Consider the following 24,316-nt stretch of genomic DNA (forward strand, 5'->3'; position numbering starts at 1 on the left):
TATAGGGGCACCTGGCTGGCTCAGTCAGTTGAGCATCCGACTTTAGCTCAGGTGATGATCTCGCAGTTCACTAGTTTGAGCCTCCTGTCTGGCTCTGTGCTGACAGCTCATAGCCTGGACCCTGCTTCGGATTCTGTGTCTTCCTCTCTCTCTGCCCTCCCCTGCTCACACTCTGTCTGTCTCTCACACACACACACACACAAAAGTAAGTAAACATTAAAAATTTTTGAATGACAATACAGCTTCCACACCCACCAGACAAACCAGAAGTTTTAAATCTGGCAATTATCAATGTTATTAAAGGCTTAAGCAATGATAACCCTTATTCACTGCTGGTGGGTGTGTGGATTGTTGTTTTGGGGAGGGAAAAAGTTATATTTAGGAAGGTTGCAGCCATCCATATGGCGATACACGGCAATTTCTCTTCTTGATGTTTACTCTAAAGAAACACAAGGAGACTTGCAGAAGGTGGACCAGTGAGGCATTGTACTAATAGCAAAAATTGAAAACAACCTAAAAGGCCATCCAGAGAAGAAATAGCTAAAAACAAACACAAAACTGTGGCATTTAGTACAGTGGAATTTTATATAGCAGTTAAGACCAGAGCTACATTATAAAAAAATCACATAGAAATATTTCTTCTACAATACTGAATGTTTCAGATTGACACATACAGTATACTTTTAGGATTTTTAATAATCCAGTTGACCTCTGAACAACATGGTTTGAATCCTGCAGGTCTACTTACATGTGGATTTTTTTAATAGAAATGCAATAACTATACTTTCTCTTCCTTATGTACATATAACATAACACATATAATACAAAGTATGTGTTAACTGACTATCAGTAAGGCTTCCGGTCAGCAGTAGGCTGTTTATAGTTAAATTTTGGGGAGTCAAAGTTCTACACAGACTTTAGACTGCATAGGGGTACATGCCCCTAACCTCCATGTTGTTTGAGGACCAGATGTGCTGTGTTTTATGGATATATACATACCTCATATAACGTATTATATTAAAAGAATAAAAAACATGGGAAAGGAATCCATGTATCTACTTTAAAATAGTGTCTTTTGGGGCGCCTGGGTGGCGCAGTCGGTTAAGCGTTCGACTTCAGCCAGGTCACGATCTCGCGGTCCGTGAGTTCGAGCCCCGCGTCAGGCTCTGGGCTGATGGCTCGGAGCCTGGAGCCTGTTTCCGATTCTGTGTCTCCCTCTCTCTCTGCCCCTCCCCCGTTCATGCTCTGTCTCTCTCTGTCCCAAAAATAAATAAACGTTGAAAAAAAATTTTTAAATAGTGGCTTTTGCTGGATAGATATGGAGGAATATCACAACAGGAAGAGGACCTAATAATAGGACATCACGTTCATCTTATTTTTCACTCCCCAACAGACAAAAGAAAACTAAAGCAAACATGTCTAAATGGTAGTATTTGTTAAAACTGCATAAGTAATTGAACATTTTTTTGTTATTATTTGCCCCTGTATGTAAATTTGATATTTTATAATACTTTGAACGTTACGTTATATTAAAAATCCAAGTTCACATCAGATATGACAGTGGACATAAAACATTAGTTGGGATTTAGGAATGTATAGGGAATTTTATAACATTTCTATGGTAATTTTAGGACAGTAACATTCGAATCATTTTTGAGATGGATTCACCACTTTTCAGTTGTTTATAAATATCTTCCTAATATACTTTCCCCACGATTGCCCTTCTAGACAGCAGAATGCTTCTGTTCATGTTTATTGTGTCCCTGCAGATGGACAGTGTTATGAATACAAATGGATGGCCAGTGCTTGGAAAGGTTCTTCCCGAACAGTCTGGTGTCAAAGGTCAGATGGTATAAACGTAACAGGTAAACCTCCAAATTTCTTTGGTTTTTGAAAGTCTTCCTGTAACACACATGCAGTTGGTTAAACAATTAAGGAAACAAAGATACTCAAGGTATCCAAAACATGTTTTGAATTCAGTAACTAGGCTATATATAACTGGTGACCAATGACTATTTTTTAATGTTTCAATTAAATTCTCCCTCATCTAGCCATTTTAGACATTGCTGCATGAGTTTGGTTAAAATAGTCTAATTCCAATAAATTATCATAATTCTCAGATTATCTTTTCTAACAATTTTTATATGTGAATAACTTACCACATGCTAAATATATAGATATATATTTTGTTTCTGGATCTTAGAGACCATATACATGCAGACCAAAAGTATTACAAAGGGAGTATGGTTTTACAAATCTAAGTACCTTGATACTTAGATAATTCAGAAATCTATGTTTTAGTTTTCTATTTATTAAATAGGTAAAATCTGTTGGCAAATCTCAAGCCCAGACTATCTGGGCAGCTAACCCACTCTGTCTCCACTCAAAAATTCTATACTCAAAGAAGAAATTCAAATGAAAAATCTTTCTGAAATGTCCCTTGACCCAAATAGACCCCCAAAGAGCTTCTCTAATCTGCAATTACTTCAAGTCTCCTTATCTAAACTCAGTAAATGCAAGGGATCTTAATGTCCCTATGAAGTAGCAAGAAACTTGGCTCCAGGTATGTACTGAACCACCTTGCAAATTTCCTAGGAAAAAAAAAACAAGGTTGGAGCCAGAACCTCAACCTTAAACATATGACCCAAAGATCTAAGATCTCTCCTTCAACAATTTATTTGTGTAAGTCTCATCTATAGAGATCTTCATAGTGCAGCAGTAGCATGAGTTTGACAGTTAACTGCTTAGGGGAACCTACTGACTTACTGCCATCGTTTTGACCCTCTGGCAGGGAGAGAAAGTAATGTGCATTTGGGTGTCTGTGAGTAATGTCCATTTATAAATTTAGCTGTAATATATACATCAAGATAACAGGAACAGGAATCAATATGCTCTTTGGAAAGCATCAATTTTTATATTAAATTTTAAATTACCTGCATTTATTTAAACGTAATTACTTATTTCCTCCCTATGAAAGCTGGAACAGGATATCAAATTATGTTTTTGTGAAGGTAAGATTTTATACATGACAAATCTGTATCAAGAAACCATTGATAATAGCAACCCCCAGTGGACACATATATAACAAAGAAGAGACCCCTGCCAGGAAACTCTTTGCTCTTTCTCAGTATTAGGCAGAAAAGGTTCCAACCACACCACTGTTAAGAGGCATATAGGGAGAAAGAGTCCTGGGAAGGGAAGCATAGATTTTCTAAATTTGAAGGCATTTATAGAGGTGGTACATTCGACTCAAGTGTTGAAAATGAAGGTCTGCATTCTTTAAACTATTCAGAGGGGCTGTTGCAGCTTCCCCAGAGGGTCCTATTACTTCTCAGGGCTTTTTTCCAAATATGGATGCAAATAATATTTGTTTGCCTTTTCTTCTACATATTAAAAGCTCTTTTCTCACTAAAATTGGGGATAGTCCCCAATGTCAAGGTAAGTCAAATTTTAAAAGACTTACTGTAGAAATCATATGTTCACCTTCTTTTTAATTCGTTAAATATTCCATGTATTTCTTTCTAATACTCTTTGATACCAAAAAGCCAACATGTAAATGATTTGTGATAAACTCTGTATGCATTCTTCTTCCATCTTTTAGGAGTGGTAAGATTTCTTTATGAGAAATAGACAAGCATGTGAAGTATATTACCTACCTTGACCCCCTGCTTCTGTTTTATGAAGTTGTCCTTATTAGAAATCAAGATGTTATTTTCCTTTTTCTTCATGTGTTTAATGATAATAACTCAAACATGGACATTTAACTGCAATTGCCTTGCAATGACTAACTGCTTTCCCATCACAATTTTTTTTTTGATGAATAGTGTATTTACATTATTGAGAGATAAGGCAAAGAATTAACAATAGTTATCTTTGATTAAATCCCAGGGGATGATCAGTTCCATAAATAAAGGAAAAAACTTTGCTTTCCTAAAATTCTGTTCAAGTGAGCAAGTATGGTTTGAAACTCTAAGTTCCTTCCATATCAGCAATATGGTTTCTCTAGGACATCTGTTCCCATCTTAAAACCTCACTTTTAACAATTTATGCAGGCACACTCTACTTGAAAAGAAAGAGAAGGAAGAAAAAACAGAGCTGCCATGTCAAGTTTAAACAATAACATAAATATACCTCCTAGTAGCTACAAGTGTTTTCTTTCCTCTACCCCCACAACTCCTGAATTAGCAGGAATTGTAAATTTTCTCAAAGAAATATGCATTATTAAAGAAGAACATGTATGTGGTAGTCACGTAAATTAAAGAGACATCTCAAAGAATATGACAACTATTTATTTGAATAGCCAAGAAAAAAGTTAACTTTGAAGGAAAATTAAATCTGTTTTGTAATGTTAAACTGGGCCAACAGGGGGAACTAGGATAGAAATAGCCCTTGTGCAATTAGTGTTTTCAAAGTAGCAACTAAAAAACAAGCGCTTACTGAGCACCTGCTGAGTTCCAGGCTCTGTGCCATCTGTTCTGAAGAAGAACAAGAGTCTCTGGGGTGCCTGGGTGGCTCAGTGAGTTAAGCATCCAATTTCAGCTCAAGTCATGATCTCACAGTTCTTGAATTTGAGCCCCACGTTGGGCTCTGTGCTGACAGCTCAGAGCCTGGAACCTGCTTCAGAATCTGTAACTCCCTCTCGCTTTGTGCTTCCCCTGCTCACGCTCTCTCTCAAAAAATAAGTAAATGTTGGGGCGCCTGGGTGGCTCAGTCGGTTGAGCACTGGATTCAGCTTAGGTCACGATCTCACGGTCCGTGAGTTTGAGCCCCGCGTCGGGCTCTGTGCTGACAGCTCAGAGCCTGGAGCCTGTTTCAGATTCTGTGTCTCCCTCTCTCTCTGACCCTCCCCCGTTCATGCTCTGTCTCTCTCTGTCTCAAAAATAAATAAACGTTAAAAAATTTTTTTTAAATAAGTAAGTGTTAAGAAAAATAAAAAAGAAGAGCCTCAAGTTCCTGTATAAAGTGGTCAAGGTTAACCAACTATCTCACAATCAGTTGCTCTCGGAAAAATCCATGGATTCCCAAAGTGGTTCAGGATTCAAAGAATAGACGTCTATACAATAGTGTATTTCTATCATTGCAAGAGATGCTGCTTGTCAATGTATGATTTTCTGTTCTGCAGGGGGCTGCTTGGTGGTGCGCCAGCCTGATGCTGACAGGTCTTGTAACCCACCGTGTAGTCAACCCCACTCTTACTGTAGTGAGGTATGTGTGAATTCATTAGGATAAATAAACTAGCTTCATTATTTCTCCCCCCACTGACTCTTGTACAGTCCATCTCCCCCCGCCAAAACGCACGTCTTGAGGCCTGCAACTTAATTTCTGGACCTCTCCGTTTATCAATGTAAATAATTCTGAACGTACTTGTTTCTGTTAGAATAATTTGTGTACAGTAAAAAATGTATGTCCTTTTTTATATAGTTAAGACAGAAACTACATGTGGTAAACTTCCAAAACAATACTTCTTGAAAGCCTTCTCTTCAAGTCCTATCTGTCATGCTTTCAAAGATCACCTTATATGTGTAGAAATCCTCTTGTTCTCCTGCAGATGAGGACATGCAGTTGTGAAGAAGGATACACTGAAGTCATGTCTTCTAATGGTACACTTGAGCAATGCACACTTATCCCCGTGGTGGTGATACCCACTGTGGAGGACAAAAGAGGAGATGTGAAAACGAGTCGCGCAGTACATCCAACCCCATCCTCCAATAACCCAACAGGACGGGGAAGGACCTGGTTTCTACAGCCATTTGGGCCAGGTGAAGTGACAAGACAGTGTTGATGTAGAATCTCTTACTTACACATTTAACCATGTCAAAGGATTAAAAGAATGAGCAAGCATTTTCATATGAGCTATTATTTCATCTGTACTCATTTATTCTGATACTGCCATATATTATGTTTTTACTATTATAAAAAAAGCACTCATGCTCAAAGTTAAGAGAAATGACTTTCTTCTATGGAAAAAAAATTTAGGATATTAGTTATTTTGATCTCAGACCTACATTTACAAGTATAATTACGATCATATTGAATAAAGAAATCTAACAGTGAAAATATTAATGAGGAAAAAAGTATATTGTCATTCAGAACTGGAACAAATAAAACTGTGAAGACATTCAAGAATTTTTCATTTGACCACAGACGGGTAATAATTTGAACCTAAAATAGGAACATCAGTAATGCAGTGCTGTGCCAAGGGGCACTTGGTGGCCAGCCCAATTTCTATCAGCTCTTCCGTTTGATAAACTGAAGTAATCAGAACCCGTACTAGCATCAGATACAGAAGGGCAGGGATGGAGCCTTCCTGTCTAGATGGGATGATCTAAATTTGAAGACTGACCAGACCCCTGTCATATTAAGCAGACATTCTTAATGTGTCTAGTAATGGACTTGAAGCCAACACAGGCAAAAGCTTGAGGGTCTAATAAAATGCTATCCCTACTCTGTATACTTTCTCTCCCCAGTTGAAATCAACTATATGCTTATTCCTGGAACTAACGCTGGTGCTTAAAATTGTACTATGAAGGCTATATGGTAGGTAAGATCATGATGGTGTTTCTTACACCAAGAGGAATTGCTAGTTAGTGACCAAAGGAAATCTCCAGGCACAGCCAGGTGCAGTCTACCTTATACTTGTTAGAAACATGAGAAAAGAAAGAATCCTCATAGCTAGCACATCTCTCTTTGGAATGTATTAAGTCAAAACACTTTCCCTTACTGGAGAAACATTATTAGGATTTTAAGTATTTGCAGTTTTGGAGTGAGATAGCTCAAATACTGTGATTTAACCACATTATCCCTGCCTTGGTAAGGTTCTTAGCTGAAATACAATATATTTTGCAAAGCTGACTTGTCTTTGCAAACATGGGAAACTCTTCTCTCAGTATTCAAGATCGTGGACCAGCAAATGGCTGTTAGCAATTGTGACCTTGAATAAGAATCCATGCACATCTCCTCAAATCAAAACTGGTTTTTAAAAAGAGTGTTTTAAGTTTAATATATAGCTTCCCTAAAGTGAGTATTTTAGTATATTAAAAAAGGTTTATGTTCTTAAAAAGTACATTTAGGCCTTGTTCTTGGTTTTTGAGGAACTCAAAGATTATTTGTTGAAGAACTCTCAGGGCAGATTTTAAACCAGTGTCTAATTTTTTAAGTCTTTAGAATTGAAAAAAAGGCTATTTAGAATATTAACAGATTGTTTCCAACTAATGGACCCCCTGGGTTGATCCAGCTTCAGGCAGAAAAAACATTTGGTTTTGATGCCTTCCAAATATTAAATAAACCAGAGTGTCTCTGAAGTCCATTTGCCCAATCTATAATTTTTGCACCAATAGCACCTGTAATTTTATGTATGCAACAGAAAATATATGTTGATGTGAGTTTCAGATTAAGTTAGGTAAGGTTATTAATACTATCTTCTAGTTGAAGTTTATTCTCAACACAAAACTAAGAAGTTCAAAGAAAATAAGACCAGAAAACCAAATTAGGGAAGTTCCTGTCTTGCCTAATTCCATATAATAGAAAAGTTAGAAAAAAATTATTCAGAGTTAAAAAGTTATATGTTATAATCAAACTTGGCTATTTTCGCAAATGATGTTGTCAAATGAACCTTAAAATACAGTGTAAGTGTAAATTAGATAAAAGATTAATTCTAAAAAAAATGTTGAATAGATTCACTTTCAATTCATCTAGGAAAAAAAAAGGCTAAAGTGACAATTTATGTTCAAATACCTGTCTGCATCAACCCTAAGCTATTAGACTTTCTTGAAATTGCATTATTTTTCTTCTTGTAATTGCCATTCTTAGAGTGAAAATCAGAACAAAATGTTTATTTAGCATTACACACATATTTGATTTGAACTAAAATTTAGTTAAGCAGCAGCAAAAATTTAGGCATATAAACTTGAAATCTGAACACAAATTTAATTGAAAACATTATTTCTTTGCCTTTCAAGTCTCCTTGATAATTTACCTTTAATGAAGCAGCATCTAACTCATAGTAGCAGCATTGCATTCATCATTAACTGTGCCTAAGCAATAATTCATTTTGTTTTGAAACAATGTGGTCATATGTGGCTGGTCATTGGTCATAGTTAAAGACTGTCTCATATATATATATATAATCACACACCAAACTAATGTAAATTAATGACTAATATCCATTCTTCTTAGATGGGAGACTAAAGACCTGGGTTTACGGTGTAGCAGCTGGGGCATTTGTGTTACTCATCTTTATTGTCTCCATGATTTATCTAGCTTGGTGAGTAACTATTTCACAATCTAAGGGGGCACAACAATCTATTTCAGCAAAAATACTGTCGGTTGACCATAACACAGGAACAGCAAACTATATCAAATAAGTATTCCACATTGAGTGTTCGTCTGCAATTCTAAATAAAAATGGCTTCTGTCATAGTTGGTCTAAAACCTACCAAATCTGAGCCGTTTGAAATCTGAAAATGAGCCAGAGCTGCGCCAGGTCATCTTAAGTGTGTTCTCCTTGGTTCTGCAAGAGAATACTGCTTCATATGCTTACGGTGAACTCCAGACTGATCCTCAGTTACCACTGGAGGAAGAGATTATGGTCATACCTAATCCGATTCAACTACCTTTTTAAACATATATTATAAATTATGTATTATTTACGAAGATTTCTGCTCAAATATAAATGACTATACTACAGTATTTCCATTGTTAGTACCAGAGGAATTCCATTTGATAATTCACTTTTATAAGATAATAAAATACGGGAGGAGTTCTTTTTCCATTTTATTCAGACCATACCTAAGAAATTCAAAGATACCAGAGTATCCAATTCTAAGATTGAATTTGGTCATACAGGCAATTAGCAACTTTATCAATACATTTCAAAGTTTGTCATTTGAAACAGTAAAATTTACAAATGATTCTCTCTCCTACTGTTGTTGTGTTGTTTACAGCAAAAAGCCAAAGAAACCCCAAAGAAGGCAAAACAACCGACTGAAACCTTTAACCTTAGCCTATGATGGAGACGCAGACATGTAAAATATAACTTACCCTGGCAACAACCAGTTTCAGATTTCTGACTTTGCAGTAGACATCCAGAAGCCACAAAGCTCTTCATACTGTGTGAATTAAAATGCAATGTAACTTTTTAAAAGAACATCAAAGAAAGGAGTGAAAATCACAGTGCCATTGGAGATATTAAGACAGTACCACTTACAAAAAAACAAAAAAAAAAAAAAAAAAACAGCCCTGAGAATTCTAGGAGTTTTAGTTGAATACATGCTGCATTCTAAGTTTTCTGTGATCTTTTCTGAAATCTACCAACTGACAATTCACATTCATCTCTAAAATATGGTTGTGGAATTGTTCAGTTAGGATGCCTGATCCAAGCCTCTGTCGGCAGTGTTAACCCGTAACAACATTTTAGCATGAAGAGTTTATACCAAGATCTCTACAATACTATAGTGAAGCCTAACAACATGTATACGCAATTGAATGATACACATTACTACGTCAGACTACGTACTTGTTAATAAGCAATTTTAATGGTGAATAAAAGATAAGCGAATAAAAGATAAGCTCTAAGCGGAGCAGAAAACCCATTGAGTAAATTCAGCATCTTGGTCGTTGATGATAGCTTTCATTAACCTGCATTTCAGAGGCAAAGACTTCCTTCTAGGAATTAGTTCGTGTCTTCCTCCACAATACGAATGCTGGACATGTACTAGGATCTTAGAGAAAAAAAAAAAAAGTCCTCAAGTTCAGTATTTTATAGTGGTTATTGTCTGGAAAACTTATTTGCTTGTGTTAATATATTTCTACTTTCCCTAATTTTCAAACTGGTTGCCTGCATCTCTTTTGCTATATGGAAGGCACATTTTTGCACTATATTAGTGCAGCATGATAGGCACTTAACCAGTATTGCCATAGAAACTGCCTCTTTTCATATGGGATGAAGACATATGTGCTCAGAGTGTCATGGAGACATTTGCAAGTTCTTGTATTCTAAAGAGTACAAAGTTCAGTTTGGATGGCAACAGGATGGAATTCGCTATTACATCTGCTGTATACACTCTTCCTCATTGCTGCAGCCATTGCGAAATCAACCACATGGCAGGGATTTAAATGTTCAAATCCCGAACTCATTAACCTTTCAAAAGATGGATCTCTCTAGTTGGTTTTTAATTGTACTTTGAAGGCTGTTTATGACTAGATTTTTATATTTGTTATCTTTGTTAAAAAAAGAAAAGAAAAGAAAAAAAGGAGCTGGGTGTCTTTTTAATTTTGAGCAGACGGAGAAAATAAGGTCTTGATAATTTTTGTAACTAAAAGGAATCAAAATTGTGTGGTGACTCTTCTTTTTCCTGATTCACATTCTTCGTTTCATGTCAAATGTATCCATGGTTGTGTCTTTCTTACTACTAAAATTTGAAGGAGTCTTTGTATGATTTCAAAAGCTAAAATTTTCAAGAGAGAGTAAGTGTTTTGCCCAGGGCTTTGTTAAATATCTAGACCAAGGGTCGCAAAATTTTCTGTCAAGGCCCAGATAGTAGAAATTTTCAGCCAGGTCTTTGTCACAGCTTCTCAATTCTGTCATCAGAAGAATGCAGGTGTAGACAATACACAGTACATAGAAGAATGAACACGGCAGTTTCCCAGTAAACCTCCCATTATAAAGACAGTCATCAGGTCACATTCATTTGCAGGTTGTAGTTTGCTGACCACTGGTCTAGAAGTTTTTTCAGTGCTTACCTCTTAATTGTGTCTTTTGTTTTCATTCATTTACCTTAGAGTATGAGAACTGTTTAATTTCAAAAGTGAAAAGGAGCCATTCAACTTTTTCACTGGTTTGGAAGTAGTTGTATTTTTCACAGAAGTAGCCCTGGGAAAGACACAGTGAAGTACTATCTATCTGATTTGGTAGACTTCTTGTGTGTGAAAAGAAAATTCAAAAGGTGCCATTAAAAAGCAATTCCATTTTTCAGGCAACATTTACTGCAACAACATTTTGTAGAGGGGAGGACATTAGGTTTTCAGGTCTTTTAAAAATAGTATAATAAGCTATTTTATCTTAAACATAGCTGTGTTGCTATAAAAGTGGTTTAGACTAGGTGTTTTACATTCATAGTAGAGTTTGAGCTCCCCCTGCTGTTCATTGGATTATTTGCAAAGATTACAAAAAACATCAGATTACCAGATGTTGTTGCCTCAAAAATTAACAAATTTCTACCTATTTCACCAAGAATTAAATGTAGAAAGCACTAATTCCTTATTAAACATTCACTGTATTAGGCAAAGCAAATCATTTAAAAGCAAATAGGTGGTCACAAAGATGAGAATTTTACTGTAAATCAAAGATTTAAACAAAAAAACTCATAAAAACAAATTCCATTGCATCTGTCTTATTGAAGAGAAGGAATAAAAATCATATGATTGTTCTAAAACTGTGATCGTCAGTGTATGCACTCAGGGGTCTTCCAGATAATCCTCAAGTTGATCTCTTTGAATAAAATGAACTCCATTTGTACAAAATGGTTGAGAAATAATCTGCAGTTACTTGAAGAATTTAGCTAACAGCCTTATAAAACGCATGCAGCACCTACTAACTTTGAAGTTACTGAATAGAATAAAATAGCATTGCACAAAAGCTATACTTCTGATATTGTAAAAGGTCACTAATTCAGAAGGCAGATCAGTATCGTGTAACCCATATATTAAGAATTAATGAACTGATCAAAATTAATTTTATGAAAATACATTATTTTATTCTTAAATTAGTTACATTTGACAACACTATATATATGAAGGAGACTGGGTTCAATGTGACCTAACACTAGGGAACGTATTGGAAGTTCACTGTTAGGATAAATACTGGGTGGCCTCTTGTTACAAAGATGGAAGGCAGGACATGTAGCCAGCTGGCTATTTTGGACAAATGAAGGTTACTATATTCATGTTTACAACATGAAAATAGCCTTAGTTTTGTTCCTGGCATGAGGCAATAATGAGTGAAGTACATTACTGGAATGTCATAAATATTTTATTCCTCCTGTTCAATTCTAGCAGTTCAGGAGGGGGATATACTAGTAACTGGTCCGTTGACACTTTTGCCTTACCAAAATGACCTTTGAGCCCATAAAAGATTTAGAACTACGGCTCTATAAACATGAAGGTCTGTTTGGTTTAAAAAAAAAAAAAAAGAAAAAAAGAATGACACAGTATTATACTATTTTGTTGGATTGTTTCAATAGAAACCACACAAAATTGGCACAACTGATCTCTCTTTAGAGGGTGATTTGCTTCTTTATCACTATCTCATCTAGGATATGGACCAGAATTCTTATTTGAAAGCCTTTTTGAAGACACTATAGTGTAGCTTCAAGCTAATTTAGAAAGGAGTGCATAAAAGTATGTTCTTAATTATAACAAAGCACAAATCACTTATGACAAAACAAATACTTCTTGAATTATCACATGTAAGATACTCTGCTAGACACTGTAAAACAATTAGTCATGACTTTTGTATGGAAGACATTCAAAAAAAGGAATTATGTTTAATGAGTGAAGAAGTTACTTAAATCACCCTTTACTCGATTTGTCTCTAGTGTGAGATTTTTACCTTGTGTAATGTCCATGTCTCAGGCCATGCTGTTAGGCTTTTTCTGTAACCCTCCTTTGCCCTCAGGTAGGTGGCAATGCTCATTGTGGCTTAATCAGAACACTGTTAAGTTCCTGGACATTCCAAGATAAAGCCACATATGCAGAACTTCTTACAGGAAGTAATATCTCTCAGTAACCCCCTCTAAATCTCTGTACCCATTGCTCCTTTATGATCATTTTCTCTGGTGTCTCTCTGCTCTCTTAACAATGTTGTCTACTTTTCTCAGAACTGCCATCTACCAGTGCATGCTCAAAGTGTTAAGTAAGGGGGGGAAAGGTGAAGCTATTTCTTACCTATTACAGTCCAAGTGTCACTTAGAGTGTGAACATCTTGATTCAAACAAAATGTAAGATGTAGAAGACATACCCCCCTCAAAAAAAAAAAAAAAAAAGACTTTCTGTAAAAATGTCAATTTCTATCCTCTTAAGTATGACCCAGTTATCTCTCCCTCCTCCTCACCTCTGTGCTCATGTCCCACCCTGTTAAGAGAGGAAGGCAGGCCTGTACCTTACAGAAAGGAGAGCCCCTTCTTGGGCTTAGTGGGAGTTTGAATAGATTTGTAAGAATCATGCTTCCAAAATCATCTGAGATGTATGTGTAAATGTATTGCCAAATTCAAACGTGTTTCTTGTTCTATTTCCCACCAAGTCCGAAGGTGTTGAAAGGGAGAGCCTTACGGGAAAGAATTTGTGAAGAATCTTGTCAGCAAGTGAGCTTTCTTAGGTCTAGTTTACATGTGAGAATACAACATCTGCCTGTCCCACCTGGTCCCATCTTCAGGTAGCCGTGACTACAGAAGAGGATTTCGGCCTCTTAAACTGGAGTGTGGGCCTAGCAAGCATGACTCTTCATAAAAAGGATGTTTTGCAGTGTGATGATGGTAATTCTCTGTCTAGCAGGGACACTGAAAATGGTTATGTCTACTTTATTGAGTAAAACATGCTAAGTGGATAGAGTTAACGTTGTAGTTTTATGTTTTCATGCTTCTACCCAGCCAGATCTGAAAACGAACAGTATACACAAGCTTTTAGTTCGTGGCAGTCATGTTTTCAGCAATCAAAATCTCTAGTCTATTTAGAATGTAAAACTGTCAGTCTTGTGTTTCGTAGACTTTTTTTTCTTAAAAGCAATAGTTTCTAGAGCATCTACTTTGAAACTTCAATGAAATTTTCACAACTATTTTTCAGCAATCTATGTGTGTTTGTTTTTAAAAAGTAAACATTAAGATCCCCTCTCTGGTACTTTTTCCTGCCTATTTGTAGCACAGAGATTTGAAGAGATCAGTATCTGTCATTGTAAAATATAACTTTATTAAATTTGCAATATGTCTTTATATAAATTATAATCCCCTAAGTGTTTTTTTGTTAATTTAATTACCTGAATATTTATTTTGTTTAAGTAAGGAGGCAGCTGTCTAAGAAGTTTTTGTTAATATTACTTTGTAAATCGTGTAATGTAATTTATTTTAAATTATGTACATTTCTTTTTTAATGCACAAGATGTCTATGTACAATTACAGATTTGAAAATAATGTCACTAGCTTTATTCAGTTAATACAGATGGCATGTGAAGATGTAATATGCTTTTTTACATTTTCATATGGGTTATTTGTAAATACGTTGCCGACAAACATAAACATGGAAATCATTTTCATTCTACTCAAGTGTACTTTTTAATTTGCATCATTTGCTGCTCATAGGTGGGTTAAAATATATATATATTTCAGTGAATATCCAAACACTTTTACTGCTCTATTGCCTGTTCCTGAATCTTTTTTTTTTTTTTTTTAATAACTCTAGTGGAGAAAGTTCAAGAGACACAAACCTTAACTTTAAAAGTCTGCTGAGGCCACCACATTCATCATTGTGGACAAATGACCTGTTGGTGTCCAGTCAATTAAAAGAGCACCAGCAGAGGATAATAAGACACTCTCGAACAGAGTGCAACACTAACTGCCCCCTCAGTTGGAAGGCAAATCCCTCCCTATGCCTTTCTCCTTATGTCTACTAATAAAAGACCAAACCTATCAAACAAGGTAGGAGGTCACACATTGTTTCCAAATTAAGATGCGCACATTCACAAAATCAGAAAGGGATGTGTAAATTACTGCCAGTGCAGCTAGGAGTTAAAACGTTTTCTGAAATAGCTGTTTGCCGCAATATAATTAAGAAGGGAACCCTTAAACTTCATATATGATACCCCTCAAAATATGCAGCTAGCCTCAAGTACTTGATGAAAACTCATTTTCAGTCTCCTTATATTCCATATTGTTCATGACAATTGAATCTAGATGAAAACATGTTTCAATCACCCAGATAATTCTTTTTTATGTGTCTAGATATGCAGTGTCAAATTACTAACTTCAGGTTTTATGTTTCAACTCCAGTTTATGTCCTGCAAACACAAACATGAACATGACTGGTCTATATTCCATATTTGCTTCTTCTAAGTACCTAGTGATTTCTGTCATTAAACTCCGAACATACTCCAAAGAAAAGCCAACACACACTTCAAAGTGCAGTTCACATCAGTGTCCATTACTCTCCAAAGATACTAAGTACATACAAAATGTTTAAATGCAGTCATGCTTTCTATTATTGCAGGTTTTTTTTTTCCAGATGACCTTCCCTTCCCCTTTCCACCTTACTCCATAGCATCTCCCTGCTAAGGCAGCCTGATTTAACAATCTGATGTGGGTCCTGCCCATGTTTTTCTTCTTGATCATATAGTCTTCTAAGTATGATGCGAACAGGGGAAGGAAGAGAGAAAGAGAAAAATGGGCTGAATTTAGTAGATACAATAGAAATCGGTTTCCTTTTTTTATGTATTACTGTTTTCAAACAAGTAAAATGGCCTTTGCCTCCTCCCAAATTTCATCAACACCTAAGGCAAATCTCACCATTTTTTGGTCACAATTTGAGTTATGACAAGACCCAAACCCATAGAAAATACTAAAGACTCCACAAAAAATTATTAGAAATAATAAATGAAGTCAGTAAAGTTGCAGTATAATACACAAAAATCAGTTGTGTCTATATACAAAATAGCAGAAAGAGAAAGAAAACAATTCCATTTACAATTTCACCACCAAAAATAAAATACCTAAAAATAAACCAAGGAAACAAAAAAACCTACATTCTGAAAACCAAAACAACATTCACTGAAGATGACACAAATAGGAAGATATTCAATGCTCATGGCCTGGAAGAACGAATATAGATAAAATGTCCATACTACCCAAAGAAGTCTACGGATTGAATACAATCTCTATGAAAATACCAACAGCATTTTTCACAGAATAATTTGTATGGAAACATAAAAGACCTCAAATAGCCCAAGAAATCTTGAGAAAGAACAAAGTTAGAGGGGGTCACAATCCCAGATTTCAAGATACACTATAAAGTTGTGGTAATCAAAATAACATGGTACTGGCACAAAAACACACCCATAAGTCAATGAAACAGAGCCCCCCACCCCCCCAAAAAACCCACACTTATAGGATCAATTGATCTAGGACAAAGGAGGCAAGACGATACAATGGGGGAAAGACAGTCTCTTCAGTACATGGTATTAAGGAAACTGGAAAGCTACATGCAAAAGAATGAAACTGGACCACTTCCTTACATCATCCACAAAAATAAACTCAAAATGGATTAAAGACCTAAATGTGAGACCTGTAATCATGAGACTCCTAAAACATAGGTAGTAATTTCCTTGACACTGACCTTAATAATATTTTTCTAGATAGGTCTCCTGAGGCAAGGTAAACAAAAGCAAAAATGAACTTTTGAGACTATACCAAAATAAAAAGCTTTGGCGCAGAGAAGGAAATTCTCAAGAAAACAAGACAGCCTATTGAATGGGTGAAGATATTTGCAAATGTTATATTCAATAAGGGGTTAATGTTGAAAATATATAAATAACTTATACAACTCAACACCAAATAATAATAGTATGATTAAAATGCACAAAAGGCATGAAAAGACACTTTTCCAAAGAAGACATCCAGATGGGTAACAGACACATGAAAAGATGCTCAATACAACTAATCATCAGGAAAATTCAAATTGAAACCACAATGAGATTATCACCTTAACACTGGTCAAAATGGCTAGACTCAAAAAATAACAAGTGTTGGTGAGGAGGGGAGAAAAAGGAACCTTCATGCACTGTTGGTGGGAATATAAATTGGTTCAGTCAGGATGATAAACACTAGAGAGTCCTCAAAAATTAAAAATAGAAATATGACAAGTGCCTGGTGGCTCAGTTGGTTAAGTGCCCAACTGTTGACTCTTGATTTCGGCTGAGGTCATGATCTCACAGTTTGTGAGATTGAGCCTTACATCAGGGTCTGCACTGACAGCACAGAGCCTGCTTCAGATTCTCTCCCTCTCTCTCTGCCCCTCCCCCACTCTCACACACATACATTCTCTCACTCTCTCTCTCAAAATGAATAAACATTTTTTAAAATAGAAATACCATACAACCTGGTAATTCCACTACTAGATATTTACCCAGAGAAAAAGTACTAATTCAGGATATATGCACTCTATTTTATTGTAGCATTATTTACAGTAGCCAAGATATGGAAGCAACCCCTGTCCATCTATAGATGAATGAATAATGATAATATGGTGTGTGTGTATATATACACACACACATTTATATACATTATATATATATATACACACACACATTTATATACATTATACACACACACACACACACACACACACACACACACACACACAGTGGAACAGTACTCAGTCATAGAAAAGGAGATCTTGCCATTTACAACAATAGGGATGGACCTACAGAGTATAAAGCTAAGTGAAATAAGACAAATATAGTATGATTTCATTTCTATGTGAAATCTAAAAAAAAAAAAAAAATTAGTAACAGACCAATAAATACAAAGAACCAACTGGTGGTTGCCAGAGATAGGAGAGAGAAGAAGGATGGGCAAAATGGGTGAAGGGAAGTGGGAGGTATATGCTTCTAGTTATGGAATGAATAAGTCTGAATAAGTCAGCAGGATAAAAGGTAAAGCATAGGAAATCTAGTCAATGACATTGTAACAGTGTTCCATGGGGAGAGATGGTATCTACACTTGTGGTGAACACAGCACATGTATAGACCTGTCAAATCACTATGTTGTACACCTGAAACTAATGTAAACTTGTGTGTCAACTATACGTCATTTAAAAAAAAAAGTCCCCATCAAGCTATAATAAAACATCACTCTCTCTCATTTCCATTTCCTTGACAACTAGCAAATTTGAGCAACCTTTCATCTTTTAATATTGGATTCAGTTATCTAGTACATATGATTTTTAAATGACAATTCTGTTGATGCCATGTGGTTATTAATGCCTTCAATAGTTTTAACCTTTCAGTAAAGAGAGCTTTCTAGATTTTATTCCTCCAAAATTTATTACTATTATTTTTGAATCTCAGACAGAGATGCTTTTACAATGGCCTCTGCCACCTCACTCTTTGCTCTTTGCTCTCTCCTGGGCATGCTCACCGCCATCTCATGCTATTGAGGACAGTGTCACATGGGAGTGCTGAAGCTGGGTCCCAATGTTCTGTTAAAACCACCCTTTTCTCAAAGCTGTGCCTTTTCTCTTACTTCCACCGGGGACATTCTTTACTTCCATGTAGGCCTGGCCACTCTCTCACTTTATACAGGTGTGCGCTCAAATGCCACCTTCCTTGACTATCCTTGTCATTTTTATCCTCCTGCCCTTTTTTAGTTTTTTTTTTTTTTTTTTTTTTTTATGGCACTTGATACTACATATCTTTTTAGGTGTGTGTGTGTGTTTGTGTGTGTGTGTGTGTGTGTGTGTGTGTGTGTAGTTTTTTACACTTTCTCACACACAGGAGAGGCCAGGTCATCATTGGTTTTTCTCCTTGCCTGGAATGAAGCCCAGCACATAGTAAGAATAATGAATTCTTGTTGGATGAATAAATTAACAAAGTAATTAGTGAACTGCAAGGTTTATGGGCAAAGAGTGGTTAAGATCACATAGCAGATCAAATACAAGGAGGCCAGCAGAGTTAAACAATTCATCTAAAGGTGAAAGATGTTAGTATTCCATCATGAATACATTTCATTTTAATTTAACTTTCCAGAAGTATGTTAACCTACACTCTTCAGAAGGCACACTGTTGACATAGACAGAACCCTAAAAGAAGTGGAAGAAATAAAAACAGTAGTGACAAAGCCTAACATCACAGGGGAGTGACCACTGAGAATATGCCAGTTATAAGAGGGAGCTGAGAAAATGGCAAATGAGGTAGGGAAGCTGATTAAGAACAGAACAATTGCAAATTTCTAGAAGCCCTTGTTCCAGGATAGAAAAGGAACCTGACTATATTATTTTATGGTATCAATAACAACCAAGTGAAATGCTATTTGCTTTAAAGCAGAAATAGAACAGTATAAAGTTACAATTCAGAGTGCTTCCTAAATCCCCATAACTCACTTTGGAACAATAGAGGGGGACTGTCAACAACCAAGCACATACATTAATAAATCATTTAAAATTCATTCCCTATAGAAAATAATGTTTTGATTTCCTGGAAAAGTAACATGAATTTCAAAATCGGAGTCAGCCAGTAAGTCTGGAAAGTAACATGGAGGAGAAAGTGAACAGCTTATGGAAAGGCATAGGCTCATAGCCCAGTCTTTAATAAACAGTGATCGGAGTGAAGACTCTGTCAAACCACGTCCCCAGGGACCCTCCAGCTGCTAGTCTGACAGCTGACATATAACCATACCCTTCCAAAATTTATCTTCATAAAAGGTTCACTCACTTATATTTGTCTGCTGGGGAATTTTTTTTTATGTTTATCACTTCTTATTATCTTTGCCAAAGGGCTACTAGCCTTTTCTTCTCATGGCACTACCTTACCACCTACGGGAAAAGTTATTTATAAAAAAAAAAAAAAAAAAAATCAAGAAAAAGTATCCTGGACATAGAAGGAGTCATTAAGTACAGAATTTTGATCTGCAATTGTATAAAAGACACTTGAAATATTTTTAACTTTTTAATGTTTATTTATTTTTTGAGAGAGAGAGAGAGAGAGAGAGAAACAGTGAGTGAGAGAGGGAGACACAGAATCCAAAACAGGCTCCAGGCTTCAAGCTGTTAGCACGGGGCTCAAACCCAGCAACCATGAGATTATGACTGAGCCAAAGTTAGAGGATTAACTGAGTCACCCAGGCACCCCACAAGAGTTAATTTTTGTGTGCATGCCTATTCTAATATCTATATGTAACAATCTACAGGAAAATCAAATTAAAAGGTGTCCTATAATGGAGTAAAAAAAAAATGATCAAGTGAGGCCATGCCTGGTAGTAATCATGATATAACGCACTTTGTATTATGCATTAAGGATTATGGCAATGTTTGACCAGTGATTAAAAAAAAAAAAAAAACTAGAGAAGACTTTGAGGGGCACCTGGGTAGCTCAGGCAGTTGAGCATCTGACTCTTGACTTTGGCTCAGGTCATGGGATCCTGGGATCAAGCCTCTTGTCTGGCTCCAGCTGAGTGTGAAGCTTGCTTAGGATTCTCTCTCTCTCTCTCTCTCTAAAATTTAAGAATAAATAAACAGTTATTTGACACAATTCCCTTCAGAATTAGCACCATAGTGGCTTTCAAAAATCAGCAATTGCTGGCCAGAAACATTTAAATCTAATTATGGATCCATAATCAAAGCAGATGTGGCAATAAATTGGTACATTATCTCACTTTAGACTACAATGCCATGCATCAGCACAGTCCTTTGGGTATGTAAGTATTAAGAATAGTTCCTACCACTGATAATAATCAGTTCCTGCATATTTCATAGGATCTGTTTTACTAAGGAAGGATCAAAAGCCTTGGTTAAAGGTTCCATTTTACTTTCTGGTAGGACAAATGAGCAGGGCTGGAACAGAGAAGGAAAATAAATGACTTTTGAACTTAGCAAAAAGATTCCCATCAACATTCATAGTCAAAGATATGCCACTTAAAACAATGACCCAAAGATGGAGAAAATAAAGTTTGGCAATACATAATCTTATCAAATATGAGGCAAAAAAAAAAGATTTTTTTTTAATCTTAGGAAAATATTAATTGATTCTAGTCACTGAAGGGCAATGGGGACACTATCTTTTTAATTACAAATAAACATATCCTTTGACCCAGTATCTCAACTTCTGAGAAATAATCGTCAAGTCTACAGACAGATAGAGGGAGACAGAAAATGTATGGTGCATGTGCAAAAAGATATAAAGCATGTGTGCAAGGATATAAGGATATTTAGCACATTTGTAGTTAAAAACATGGAAGCAACGACAAAGAATATAAATAATGAAAGTTTAAGTAATGGTGCATATGTAACACAAGACACTATGCAAGATTGTATCTTTATGATTTTTTTTAAATGTTTGTTCATTTAATTTTGAGAGAAAGAGAGAGAAAGGGCATGAGCAAGGGAGAGGCAGACAGACAGAAGGAGAAAGAGAATCCCAAGCAGGATCCACACTGTCAGCTCAGAGCACTATGCAGGGCTTGAAATCATGAACTGTGACATCATGACCTAAGCCGAAATCAAGAGTTGGACACTTAACCAACTGAGCCACCCAGGCACCCTTGTATGATTTTCTCATTGCTGTCTTTAATTTTTCACAACTCAGTAATGGCAAAAATTAGTGAGAAATCACAGTACACACACATATTCACAAAATATTTCTTAATTATGGTTTAAAAATGGTCTTCAAGCCATTTAATTTTTTTGATATTTACTTTATTTTTTTAATATGAAATTTCTTGTCAAATTGGTTTCCATACAACACCCAGTGCTCATCCCAACAGGTGCCCTCCTCAATGCCCATCACCCACTCTCCCCTCCCTCCCACCCCCCATCAACCCTCAGTTTATTCTGTTTTTAAGAGTCTCGTACGGTTTGGCTCCCTCCCTCTCTAGCTTTTTTTCTTCCCTTCCCCTCCCCCATGGTCTTCTGTTGAGTTTCTCAGGATCCACATAAGAGTGAAAACATATGGTATCTGTCTTTCTCTGTATGACTTATTTCACTTAGCTTAACACTCTCCAGTTCCATCCACGTTGCTACAAAGGGCCATATTTCATTCTTTCTCATTGCCAAGTAGTATTCCATTGTGTATATAAACCACAATTTCTTTATCCATTCATCAGTTGATGGGCATTTAGGCTCTTTCTATAATTTGGCTATTGTTGAGAGTGCTGCTATAAACATTGGGATACAAGTGCCCCTATGCATCAGCGCTCCTGTATCCTTTGGGTAAATTCCTATCAGTGCTATTGCTGGGCCCTAGGGTAAATCTATTTTCAATTTTTTGAGGAACCTCCACACTGTTTTCCAGAGGGGCTGAACCACTTTGCATTCCCACAAACAGTGCAAGAGGGTTCCCGTTTCTCCACCTCCTCTCCAGCATCTATAGTCTCCTGATTTGTTCATTTTAGCCACTGTAACTGGCGTGAGGTGATATATCAGTGTGGTTTTGATCAAGCCATTTATTTTAAATGTTACAAATGATTGAAAATTGAGAGTCAAGATTTTTGAGTACAGTATGAACCTCATTTCCTCTTAATCATGCATTTGTAAAGCCAACTTAAAAATCAGTTACAGACCAACCAAAAAACAGGCTCTTCACTAAAGAGAACAGATAGTTACCAGAGGGGAGGGAAGGAGAGTGGAGGTGATGGGTGAAACAGGCGAATGGGACAAAGAGTACATTTGTCATGAGCACTGAGTAATGTGAAGAATTGTTGAACCACTGTATTGTACACTCGAAACTAATATAACATATGGTAAGTATACTGAACTTTTTAAACGAATAATAAATATTTTAAAAAGCAATTGTGAACAAGAGCCCTTCAGTATAAATAAAAGAAAAAATAATTCTAAATAGTGGTCATTCGGAATCAATCTTTTTTCCTGCCTAAAACCCCCTATCCTCCAAAATAAAAAAAAAAAAAATTAAAAAAATAAAGACAAAAAACTTTGAAACCCTTTGGCTCATTGTTGCTAATGTAAGACTGAACTTTGGAAATGCCAAAGAAATAACAAATAAGAATTATCTTGTTTTAGCTATTGCTAAACAAGTTAAGTTTAATGGACTGAAAAGAAAGGTTTCTGCAGCTGGAAAAAGCAGCCCCGTTTCTGTCTGTAGTGGTCGGTGCTTACCAGATAATGAGCAAAATGTGTGCGGCTCATCTGGCCTTCGGAAAACATCAAACACCAACTAGGAAGCACAGAGAACTGATCATTGTCTTTCTGATTAGATATTCAGCCTCAATTGTTGAAGCTAATAAAGTAGATAGTGAGGGGGGAAAATGTGTTTCAGAGGCCTCTGGGTAAAAATATTGGAACAAATGTTTATCTAATTGGATTATCACTATACATCTTCTGAAACACTGTATTAGAAGGCTATGAAGAACAAAAACAAAAAACACATGAGAAGCTTTTATCTTCCACCCTAAGCTTGTTAGAAAAATTTGAAAACACTGGAACAAAACGTCAGTGGTCAATCCAAAGGCAGGTGTAATGAGACTATTATTTTGCCAAATGGGAAGACTTAGTCCTAGCATCCCCCAATTGCTTAGGTAATATAACTGCTGGCAAACTATATTTATATACTACATCGAGAGGAAATTACAGACAACGCTGATAGCCTGAGAAGGGCACTTGGTTAGTGAGCAATCCAAAACCTCTCAAACAGAAGGAGAGGTGATATAAGTATTCCCCAAATACAGGCAGTGATAAGTATTTCTCTACCAATTCAGTGAAAATTATGGGAAACACTATGTACTGAGCACCATTCTAGGCTCTCAATGGTAGGAAGTGGCAAAAAAAAAAAAAAAAAAAAAAAAGACAAAACTTGCCCTCACTGATCATACATCCAAATGAGGGGAGAGAGACAATAAAAACAAAAATAAGGAAATATAATGCACTGGTTGGCAAAAATTGCCATGGAGAAAATAAAGTAGAATACAGGTGACAGGGAAAGCCAGAGCATTAAAGGAGAGACCCATATGGTAAGAATATTACTTTGGATTCCTGGACCCAATCCCAGGGGTGGATCTGGGAAAGATTCACCATGTCAACAAGCAATGTTCTGGACACCAGCTGGGTGTCCTACAATTCAACTCAATTCTGACACTCTCTACCCAGAGGTAACATCAGGTTCCACAGCTTAAGGATTCAGTCCTGCAACAATACCCATCCCCCACTTCAGACGCTAATCACAACCCGTGTTGTTACCCGAGCTTCTGACCAACTTGCTACAAATTGGAGGTTCCCAAATGTCATTTCTTGGACTTCAGATGCGAGTCCCAAATCCAGGCCCTGATCTTTACTTCTGACCAGACCGGCTATAAATCAAAGAGCTCACAACCCACTCCTTAGTTTCGATTAATTTGCTAGAGCAGCTCAGAGAACTCAGAGAAACATTTTACTTACTCAATTACGGATGTATTATAAAAGGATAAAACTCAGAAACCGCTGATTTGCATGGGGCAAGGCATGGGAAAAGGGCACGGAATTTCATTTCCATGCCATCTCCAGGACATCATGCTCCAGCACACGCGCGAGATCACCAAAGCTTTCCTAAAACCCTCGTTTTCCGTTTTTATGG

General features: G+C 36.4%; 1 protein-coding gene and 1 long non-coding RNA gene across 4 annotated transcripts in view; one reads left to right on the forward strand and one right to left on the reverse strand.

Annotated features, from left to right (window-relative positions):
* The window catches only part of THSD7A (thrombospondin type 1 domain containing 7A), a 434,325-nt gene extending 420,018 nt beyond the window's left edge, over positions 1–14,307 (forward strand). For 2 of the 3 annotated variants that reach the window (XM_053218410.1, XM_053218411.1), the window contains 5 exons: positions 1,770–1,865; positions 5,123–5,205; positions 5,549–5,759; positions 8,176–8,263; positions 8,943–14,307. In XM_053218410.1, the coding sequence (XP_053074385.1) occupies positions 1,770–1,865; positions 5,123–5,205; positions 5,549–5,759; positions 8,176–8,263; positions 8,943–9,027 (563 nt within the window). In that variant the 3' untranslated portion in view covers positions 9,028–14,307. The remainder of the gene's footprint in view (positions 1–1,769; positions 1,866–5,122; positions 5,206–5,548; positions 5,760–8,175; positions 8,264–8,942) is intronic. The other variant, XM_053218412.1, reaches the window with a different exon arrangement.
* LOC128314784 (uncharacterized) lies at positions 1,296–24,316 on the reverse strand. Its single transcript, XR_008296826.1, has 4 exons — positions 24,142–24,316; positions 9,040–9,107; positions 5,514–5,645; positions 1,296–1,902 (listed from the first exon to the last, which is right to left on the reverse strand). It is a non-coding gene; the product is annotated as an uncharacterized LOC128314784 (long non-coding RNA).

The sequence above is a fragment of the Acinonyx jubatus genome, chromosome A2 (genome assembly GCF_027475565.1).
Source record: "Acinonyx jubatus isolate Ajub_Pintada_27869175 chromosome A2, VMU_Ajub_asm_v1.0, whole genome shotgun sequence".
NCBI lineage: Eukaryota > Metazoa > Chordata > Mammalia > Carnivora > Felidae > Acinonyx > Acinonyx jubatus.